Source organism: Piliocolobus tephrosceles, chromosome 13 (assembly GCF_002776525.5).
Source record: "Piliocolobus tephrosceles isolate RC106 chromosome 13, ASM277652v3, whole genome shotgun sequence".
In the NCBI taxonomy this organism is placed as follows: domain Eukaryota; kingdom Metazoa; phylum Chordata; class Mammalia; order Primates; family Cercopithecidae; genus Piliocolobus; species Piliocolobus tephrosceles.
In genome coordinates this window covers 16,386,194-16,397,060 of record NC_045446.1, presented here as the reverse complement: position 1 = coordinate 16,397,060, position 10,867 = coordinate 16,386,194, and the positions used below count along the sequence as shown (strand labels likewise).

The 10,867-nt window shown below is 36.7% G+C and overlaps 1 protein-coding gene across 1 annotated transcript; it reads left to right on the top strand.

The window, feature by feature from the left end:
- The first annotated feature begins 4,414 nt into the window (after positions 1-4,414).
- On the top strand, positions 4,415-5,422 carry LOC111544809 (olfactory receptor 4C13). The gene has a single exon (XM_023215458.1). It carries the CDS (start codon positions 4,441-4,443, stop codon positions 5,359-5,361), a length of 921 nt encoding a protein of 306 aa, XP_023071226.1. The 5' UTR covers positions 4,415-4,440; the 3' UTR covers positions 5,362-5,422.
- Positions 5,423-10,867: the final 5,445 nt, after the last annotated feature.

Sequence of the window (10,867 nt, the reverse complement as noted above, 5' to 3'; positions counted from 1 at the left end):
AGTGAATAGGCAACCTACAGAATGGGAGAAAAATTTTGGCAATCTCCCTATCTGACAAAGGGCTAACATCCAGAATCTACAAAGAACTTAAACAAGTTTACAAGAAAAAATCAAACAACCCCAACAAAAAGTGGGCAAAGGATATGAACAGACACTTCTCAAAAGAAGACATTTATGCAGCCAACAGACACATGAAAAAATGCTCATCATCACTGGCCATCAGAGAAATGCAAATCAAAACCACAATGAGATACCATCTCACACCAGTTAGAATGGCAATCATTAAAAAGTCAGGAAACAACAGATGCTGGAGAGGATGTGGAGAAATAGGAACACTTTTATATTGTTGGTGGGACTGTAAACTAGTCCAACCATTGTGGAATACAGTGTGGTGATTCCTCAAGGATCTAGAACTAGAAATACCATTTGACCCAGCCATCCCATTACTGGGGATATACCCAAAGGATTATAAATCATGCTGCTATAAAGACACATGCACAAGTATGTTTATTGCAGCACTATTCACAATAGCAAAGACTTGGAACCAACCCAAATGTCCATCAATGACAGACTGGATAAAGAAAATGTGGCACATATACACCATGGAATACTATGCAGCCATTAAAAAGGATGAGTTCATGTCCTTTGTAGGACATGAACACAGCTGGAAACCATAATTCTGAGCAAACTATCACAAGGACAGAAAACCAAATACCGCATGTTCTCACTCATAGGTGGGAATTGAACAATGAGAACACTTGGACACAGGGCAGTGAACACCACACACCAAGGCCTGTTGTGGGGTGGGGAAGGGGGGAGGGATAGCATCAGGAGATATACCCAATGCAAATGATGAGTTAATGGGTGCAGCACACCAACATGGCACGTGTATACACATGTAACAAACCTGCACGTTGTGCACATGTACCCTAGAACTTAAAGTATAATAATTAAAAAAAAAGAAAAGAAATTCTTTCATTTGCAGAAACATGGATAAATCTGCAGGACATTATGCTAAACAAAATAAGCCAGGCACAAAAAGACAAATATTGCATGTCCTCACTTATATGTAAAAGCTAAAATAATAAAACTCATAGAAACAGTGAATAGTATGGTGGTTTGTGAGGGGCTAGAGCAGAGAGAAATGGGAATGTTGGTCAAGGTGTATAAAGTTGCATTTATGTAAAATAAGTTGTAGAGCTAAGGTACAGCAAGGTGACTGTAGTTATTACTACAGTTTTGTATACAGTACAGTAGATTTAAGAAGGTAGAGCTTAAGTTTCTCACCATACCAATAAAAATGATTAACTATATAAGTTGATGAGCATGTTAATTATGTTGATTATGGTGATCATTACACAATGTATACATATATAAATCATCAAGTAGTGCACCTTGAATATAAAAATTTTTTGTCAAATATACCTCAATAAAGTAGGAGGAGGGAAAGAAAAAGAGCATTTGGAATCAAGTCCTTTAAAATGGCTGCCATTCATTTCATGCCCTCAGTGCTCTAGATCTCAAGCAATCAATAACATTTTTCCAAAAAAGGTTTTATATTAGATGAAGAAACAGCAGCTCTTTCTGTAGCATGAGTCAACAGGGAAACTACATGAGGTGCCCACTCTGCAATTATGCCACCTTGCCATTTAGGTGGCATTCAGCTTTCTTAGAAACCTGGGTTCAGATAGGAAAAAGGGACTCTCACAGGCTTAAGTTTTAAATATAGAGAATTCAATTCCCCATTCAGGATGGGCATTTTTCAAACATGTCTCTCCAGAATATCTGCTTCTAAGACAAAGTCTTTCCATCAAGGGAGAAAACTAATTCCTGGGAGAGAAAGCAACAGCTACAAGACAAGGTCTCTGAATCTTTGTAGAAACCTCTTTAAATACACATGCAGTACAAGGTAAAAATGGTGTTTTTGTTTTTGTTTTTGTTGTTGTTCACATCTCCAGAGCAAGATTCATCATGAGTTGAGTGACTCATTTAAATGTATTTCCTCCACACTTTCTTCATCTTGCCCTGAGGGGACCAGAGCCATGTAAAGAAGAGCAGTTTTTTGTGAAAATGTTCAGAGGCTTTAGGCTAGAAGAAAATATTTAGACTTACAAACAGACTTTCTTAACAACTGTTGATTTGATGTTGAATCATCTGAATAGGCTCTTCTGAAGTGTGAAATACCTTTCACATTGAAACTTACTTATTCCAAGTAAAGATAATTTCAAATAAGATTGTGTCTGAGCACCCCTAAACATCATTATGATCATCAAGGACTACTAAGGTAAGTTTTTCAATAGTACTGAAGCTTATCAAGGATTGTTACTTTCTATATATAGTAATCAGTATTTTTCAACACTTTTCAAATAGAGTAATAGAGTCTTGCATTCTCACTCCAATTCTTCAAAAAGTAGTTGGTAAATATCATTAACCTAATTTGACAGTTGAAATATTTGAGGCTTACAGAGATTAAGCAATGTATAGAACCCATCTCTCTGATATCAGGTACCGTACTTTTGCCATGAGACACCTCCTTAGTGAGTGAGACAAGTTATGAGGACGAAAACAAAATTTAAACACACTTCACACACACAAAAGACGTAAATATAAATATTAAATGGCAAATCATCAGCTGATTAGTCCAAGCACAAACATGAAGAAGCTTTCCTGGGATCACTTGCTATGAATAATATAAATCCCTGTAGCTTCTTTAAAAGGAAAATTGGAGATCTTTCTTTGTGAGCTTAATGCATGGTCAAATGTTTCTCTGTATTATATTGATCACACTGTCAATTTATCCTGTCTCCTAGGCTTATACAGCCATAAAAATAAATGAAAGTCCTGTGTATGTCCCTAACAGTAGGGTAGATATATTCATATACGTTCTCCCAATTAATTCTCATAACAGTATGCGAGGTGAATATTATTCTTATCATTTTATGGATGATAAGATTAAGATGTAAGGTGCCAAGAAATATACCCCAGTTAGAAGTTACAGGTGAAAAAACAAGGATTCTAATCTGGTCTTTCTGATTCTCAAACTAACACCCTTAACTACTGTGATAATGGTTTTTAACACTTTGCAGAAAATTCTGGCCAGGGTCCCATGCTTTGGAAGGGGATTGAGAAGGAATGGATAGTGCTGACATAGAGACTAAGCAAAAACAACCCTTCAATGAATGTAATACCACATTTTTCTTAATATTTAGGAGTTTCAATATATCATTGTGTGTGTCTGTCTGTCTGCTGATGAAATCGCTTCATATAAACTTGTCTCTGAAGTAGTATTAAAGTAATTATAAAAATTATGGCCATATCAAAGGGAAATTACCAGTTCAACATTGTTTATTGTAACAATATAAAGCAAGAGTTAAGACTTTGCAGGGAAAAAAATTAACAAGCATAATTTGAAACTTAATATTGGGTCCAGCCTTGATTATCTGCTCAATCTTGGGAGGAACCTTAATTTCTCTGTGCTTCTGTTTCCTAATGTGTAAAATAAGTATAAAAAGACAATAGTAACTAATACATAGGTTTTCAGTGAGGATTAAATAAGCAAATGTCTGTAAAAGCACTTGAAACATGCTATGTTCAGTAAATATTAGTTAATATTAACACTATAACTATTAATATTAGTCACTGATATTGTGTCCTCATCTGTAAAATTGATAAAATGAGATCATGTGTGCAAAGCACATTCTACAATGTCATGCTCATAGCAATTATTCAAAGGTGTATATTATTAGCTATTATAAAGTTAATAGGACTTAGACAATAGATTGTGAATTCTTTTATAGCAGCTCTTATATTCTTTCTTTACATTTTCATCACAAATGCACTGTTATTCTTATGTCAACTACTCTAAATAGTCTGCTAACTAAGTTCCATTATCTGGCTTCCAGCTCCTTACTGGATCTCAGCCCACACCATAAAAAACACACAAAGACCTTCACTAGAGAGATATCCCAAGAATTCCCCTTCTTCAGATTCCTCTGTATCATTTCACTCATATTGTGCATAACATTTCACATTTCATTATTTTCTAAAACAAAAAAAGAGCAAATTTTGAGCTTTGCATTCATGTGCTTTACATTTATATTCTATAATCTTTTTAGGCTTAGTTGCCACTATGTGTGCAATCATTCAACTTTCAGTCATTTCAGATGATTAAGTATTCACAGATGGTCTCCTGCCTGTGTGCTACAAAAGTTTCTTATGTCAAAACTCTTAGCACAGTCTTCACCAGGGAGGCAATTTGAGTAAACTTACAAAACTCAAAACTTTTTTCCTATCTCAGAAAAAATCCTCAAATCACAACCCAGTAGAATCCAAGAATTTATTATATTACATATTACAATGGAGAAGTTTAACAAATTTAAAGATGTATTAATAAAAATTGTTTTCTTTTCAGGTAATGTAATTAACCATCATTTGAAATACATGGCAAATAGAAACAATGTGACAGAATTTATTCTACTGGGGCTTACAGAGAACCCAACAATGCAGAAAATCATATTTGTTGTGTTTTCTGTCATCTACATCACCACCATGACAGGAAATGTGCTCATTGTGGTCACCATAATTGCCAGCCCATCACTGAGGTCCCCCATGTTCTTTTTCCTGGCCTATCTCTCCTTTATCGATGTCTGCTATTCCTCTGTCAATGCCCCTAAGCTGATCACAGATTCACTCTACGAAAAGAAGACTATCTTATTCAATGGATGTATGATTGGTGAACATTTTTTCGGAGGTGTTGAGGTCATCCTACTTACTGTAATGGCCTATGACCGCTATGTGGCCATCTGCAAGCCCTTGCACTGTACCACCATCATGAAGCAGTGTGTGTGTAGCCTGCTAGTGGGAGTGTCATGGGTAGGAGGCTTTCTTCATGCAACCATACAGATCTTCTTCATCTTCCAATTACCTTTCTGTGGTCCTAATGTCATAGATCACTTTCTGTGTGATCTAAACCCTCTGCTCCATCTTGCCTGCACTAATACCCACACTCTAGGACTCTTCGTAGCTGCCAACAGTGGGTTCATATGCCTGTTAAATTTTCTCTTGCTCCTAGTCTCCTATGTGGTCATACTGTACTCCTTAAAGACCCACAGCTTAGAGGCAAGGCAGAAAGCCCTCTCTACCTGTGTCTCCCACATCACAGTTGTCATCTTATTCTTTGTGCCCTGCATATTTGTGTACATGAGACCTCCAGCTACTTTACCCATTGATAAAGCAGTTGCTGTATTTTACACTATGATAACTCCTATGTTAAATCCCTTAATCTACACCATGAGGAATGCTCAGATGAAAAATGCCATTAGGAAATTGTGTAGTAGGAAAGTTATTTCAAGTGTCAAATAAGTGTGACTGGAGCCCAACATGATTCAACTGAGGCAAGGGTCAAAAGGACATTTTGGGTAATGTCAGCAAGGAATACTGATTGGATAAATAAAATAATTAACCACTAGGATCAATACATTATGCCTTGAGGGGAGTCAAAATGGGTTCAAGAAAAAGGAGAAAACCTAACCATGTATTATTCTCACCAACTGGGAAAATTCTACCAATCTGGGGCTCAGTTTCACTAGCTTCATCCATATGTATGAAACTCATAGGCCTTCCTTCTAATAAATGTAAAATAAGTAATAAAATAAATATATCTACATTAAGTAACAATGTCCATAACAAACTGAGGGAGGCATTACTCTTATCCCCATTTACCAAAGAGGAAACTTAGAGAAGGAGACGGTGTCAAAATAGAAATATCAAATAGACAGTAACCAGAATCTCACTGATTTCCCAAACCATGTGCTTAACTACCATGATACCCTGCCAGGCAATGATGACAGAAAGATCGGATCATCATAACAGCTATCATTTATTGAGATAGGGACTATGCCGGACACATTGTGTATGTTAGTTCATTAACTAAAAATATAACCTTTTCATTAATAATTGTTTCATTTTTATGTATCAAAATTGATGGCCTTTGTTTTCTGAAACATTATGTTATCTAACTACTTCAGGGCTATAAAAGCAAAGAACTATTTAGCATCTTATGGGTAAACAATGAAGTTTATACCATGATTCCAAATGTCCTTGTAGGCTTCAGAACAATTTTGTATTACTTACGTTTCCCTTTTTATACAGATAATCGACCAGAAAGAGTCATGGTTCAAATAAAGAAGATGGTTTGATATCAAGGAGGAATTTCTATTTATTAAATATACAGTTATACTCCATAAAATACTTGCCTGATAGCTAACAATAGTTCCTACAAGGTACCATGTCTGGTATACCATAAACATGGAATCAATGAATAAAAGGATTCATGAAAATGAATAAATTCAATAAAATATAAAGCAAAAGTAGTAGTGGAGGCTAGGAAAGTTTTTTCTACCTTCAAACTAAGAATTCTGGTTGGACCTCATAGGGAAACCACATTTTTTCACTCTTACTGAAACAATGAGAAAGAAATTGAAACTGCATTCTCAGCATATGAACATATAGTTTATCTTGATATTTTTCCTACCCCCAGTAAGATTTTATTATCTTATGTATATAGGCTCTTTATAGTTTTCTATTAATCAGTTTGCTTTTTGGTAACATTTTCATATTAAAAGCTGTTTTGTTTGTTTGTTTTTTGTTTTTGACATGTAGTCTCTCTCTGTTGCCCAGCTAGAGTACAGTGGCACAATCTTGGCTCACTACAACCTCTGCCTCCTGGGTTCAAGCGATTCTCCTGTCTCAGCCTCCCGAGTAGCTAGGACTACAGGAACCTGCCACCATGCCTGGCTAGTAGAGATGGAGTTTCACCACATTGGCCAGGATGGTCTTGATCTGCTGACCTAGTGATCTGCCCACCTCAGCCTCCCAAAGTGCTGGGATTACAGGTGTAAGCCACCACACCCAGTCTAAAAGCTGTTTTTCAAATCATATAGCTACACACAAAGCAATTTCAGGATAACTGTATTCCACTTATTCCTTGCATTCCTTATTCCTTAATCAACAAATACTTTTTATCTCCAGGAATGTATCAGGCACATTGATAGTTCCTGGGGCTTAGTGGTGAATAAAGAGAAACCAGGGTCCTCTTTTCACAAAAGTTAGGATACTCTGAGAGACTTCAAGAAGAGAACAGAGAATTATACAACATAATACTATCAATAGTAAGATCATGGAATTACAGAGTGCTGTGAAAGCGTGTTAGAAGAACACACAAAAAAGACCTAGGAGATCTAAAAAGAATTCCTAGATGAAAAGACATCAAAAACAGAAGCTGACCAGGCACAGTGGCTCACGCCTGTAATCCCAGCACTTTAGGGGGCGAAGGAGGGTGGATTACTTGAGGTCAGGAGTTCGAGACCAGCCTGACCAACATGGCGAAACCCTGTCTCTACTAAAAATGCAAAAATTAGCTGGGCGTGGTGGTGCATGTCTGTAGTCCCAACTACTTGGGGGACTGAGGCAGGAGCAGGAGAATCACTTGAACCCAGGAGGCAGACGTTGCAGTGAACCAAGATCTCGCCACTGCACTCCAGTCTGGCTGACACAGCAAGACTGTCTCAAAAAAGAAAAAAAAAAAAAAAAAAAGGAAGCCAGAGGGAGAAAAGGAATCAGCAGAATGAGTGGGCATAAGGTTGAGCTAAGAGTGCGTCTATGAGAGGGAATAAGTAACAAAGGCCAGAAGATGAGAAAGAGTAAGCAGGAAACCCAAACAATTCAATATGACTGTAATTATCAATTTATCTATTCATTCAACAATTATTTATTGAACCCCATTGTGTGCCGGTGTAGGACACTGAGATTGTAAAAGGGAAAATACGAGACATGAAGCTGGAAAGTAGGATGTTTTGTAAGATCAAAAAGGGTCTCATAATTGTGTTAAAACTAAATACTAAGTACCGTGGAGAACATAGTGAAAGTACTTTTAAACTAGCAAGAAATATATGTGGATTTGTTTTGGGAATGATAACTCTAGTTACAGTATAGGAAATGGATTGAAGGGTCAAGCCTCCCAAGAGAAAAGCAACTAGGAGGTAATTATAATGATTTAGGTGTGGGTAAATGGGGGTCTGAACTTTGGTGACTCCCAAGAGATACCGAGTGTTAGGGACACTGTTGCATCCAGCTCAAATGCCCTTTGCCTGGTAAGTGAACTCCTGCCCCACCTGCTATGTCTGGGCTGCTAACAGCTCACAGTCCCACCCTTCCCTGAACAATTGCACCACAGAAAATGGGAGGTGCCACACCCAGAAGATTATGCCCACCGTCAGGGCCCAGCAGTGGCCAATGACTAACAGACATGAAAGTTTAAAAGGTTGTTGTATAATACAATGTATCCTCCAGAGCTTCAACGGCTCCAGACTCAAGGCAGACTTCAGTTGAGACCACATCTGAAGCCAGACTCCAGTTGAGATCATGTCCTTTCTTCCCTCTACCATAGCTAGCTTCCCTTAACCCCTTTTCCTTATAAGTCACTTTTGTGAAAATTCTCATCTCAGATCTGCATCTAAGAAATCCAAACTAACACAGAGCAATAGAGACAGTTTAAGATACATTAATGAATTTTAAGGAAAAGAACTTGATATAGGATGAAGATTAGAGAGAAAAGAGTCATGGATAAAACTCCGTTTCTGCTTCAGAAGGAGGATACTGAGAAGATGGAACAGAGAAAAGATGAACCTGCTTTGCCAGCTGAAGAGGCCTCCCCAACTCTAGTAGAACCTTCCCTTCACCCTTAGTGGAAGAAACCTCTTCACCCCCACTGAAGGTTTAACCTCGCATTGCCTAAGGAAATTATATGTCCTTCCCTGAAGCAGTTTCCCAGCAAAACAATGTTGATTTCCCTCAAGACCCATCTTCATCATCCCTCTTTGCTTCTAGACCATAACTAGACTCAAGGTTAAACTCAGCTGTGTAAGGTTAAGCTGTGATGTGGCAGATGGCATCTGAACTCACTCCCAGAAGATGATAAACGTTAACTTCAGAACAAATCAAGAAAACTTGATTTGAATAGAGATAAAGCAATGTCCTTCCCTAAAAAGTCTTGAGTTTATCACACAGTTTCAGTCAGGTTAGCTGAAGGTGGATTAGTAAGGGAGTGGGGAAAGAGAAAACAGATGTAGGATTATTCTATTTATCTCTAAGTGCTCATGGAACATACACCACAGTAGAAAATACGCTGGGCCACAGTACAAGATTCAATACATTTCAAAGGACTAAACCATACAGAACGCATATCTAATAATAGTAGGCTTCAACTAAAAATTTATAACAAAAATATAACTAAACATCCCCTAATTATTTACAAATCAAGCAACACAATTCTAAATTATTCATATATTAAAGAAGTGCCAATAAAAAAATTTTAATGAATTTTAACTGAAAGGCAGTAAAAACAAAACAAAAAAAATACTAGATGCAGCTAAAGAATTGCTCAGCTGCTGCTATAAAGACACATGCACACGTATGTTCATTGCAGCACTATTCACAATAGCAAAGACTTGGAATCAACCCAAATGTCCATCAGTGACAGACTGGATTAAGAAAATGTGGCACATATACACCATGGAATACTATGCAGCCATAAAAAAGGATGAGTTTGTGTCCTTTGTAGGGACATGGATGCAGCTGGAAACCATCATTCTCAGCAAACTATCGCAAGAACAGATAACCAAACACCGCATGTTCTCACTCATAGGTGGGGACCGAACAATGAGATCACTTGGACTCGGGAAGGGGAACATCACACACTGAGGCCTATTATGGGGAGCTGGGAGGGGGCGGGGATTGCATTGGGAGTTATACCTGGTGTAAATGACGAGTTGATGGGTGCTGATGAATTGACGGGTGCAGCACACCAACATGGCACAAGTGTACATATGTAACAAACCTGCACGTTATGTACATGTACCCTAGAACTTAAAGTATAATAAAAAAAGAAATATATAGCTTTAAATGCAAGTACTAGAAAATAAAAAAGATTAAAGGAAATGAACTAAGCTTTCATCTCCAGAAGCTAGAAATAGTAGAGCAAAATAAATGCATAAAATGTGGTATAATATGAATAGTAAGTAGAAGACCGATATACTTGAAATAAAATTAATTTAAAAATAGAGAAAATACATAAAGACAAGGGTGGGTTTTGTGTAAAAATTAATAAAACGAATGTCCTTAGCAAAATGGGTTTTAAAATATAAGAAAAAAAACAAATTATGAGAATCGGCAATGAAAAGGCTATGCTGTAGATTCTACAGATCTTAACAAGATAATAAAAGGACATTACAAATGAATTTTGCTAATGTCCTTGCCAGTTAAAAAGAAATGAACCTCTGCTTTGAAAAACACAGCTTTCTATTTTTTGTCATCCAAAAATGTCTGTAAAAACAATATTTCGATTGAATAAAGGAAATACATGCATCCTCCATTTGCAAAGAGTCTTACAAGTTAATAAGAAATCATTCATCTACAAAATGGGCTGAGGACAAGAACAATTTCCAAAAGAAGAAAAATGAATGGTCAATAAACATATGAAAAAACTTTCAACTTCATTAGTAACCAGAAAAATGCAAATTTAAAATATTTTGTGGTATGCAACTTTTAATTTTTATTGACAAATAATAATTGTACATATTTATGGGGTAAATAGTGATGTTTTGATACTTATAATCTACAGTGATTAATTCAGGGTAATTAGCATATCCATTATCTCAGACATTTATCATTTATTTGGAAAAACACAACTTTCTAAAACACACACACACATATATACACACACACACAAGCAAAACCTGAATAACATACATGTACTAAATTTGCTCTTGAAAAATTTTCCCCTGACTTCTCCCAAAAATATCAAGATTAC

What these genes read in the sequence shown, in the direction of transcription:
- LOC111544809 (XM_023215458.1), top strand. Translation starts at nt 4,441, where the DNA reads ATGGCAAATAGAAACAATGTGACAGAATTTATTCTACTGGGGCTTACA.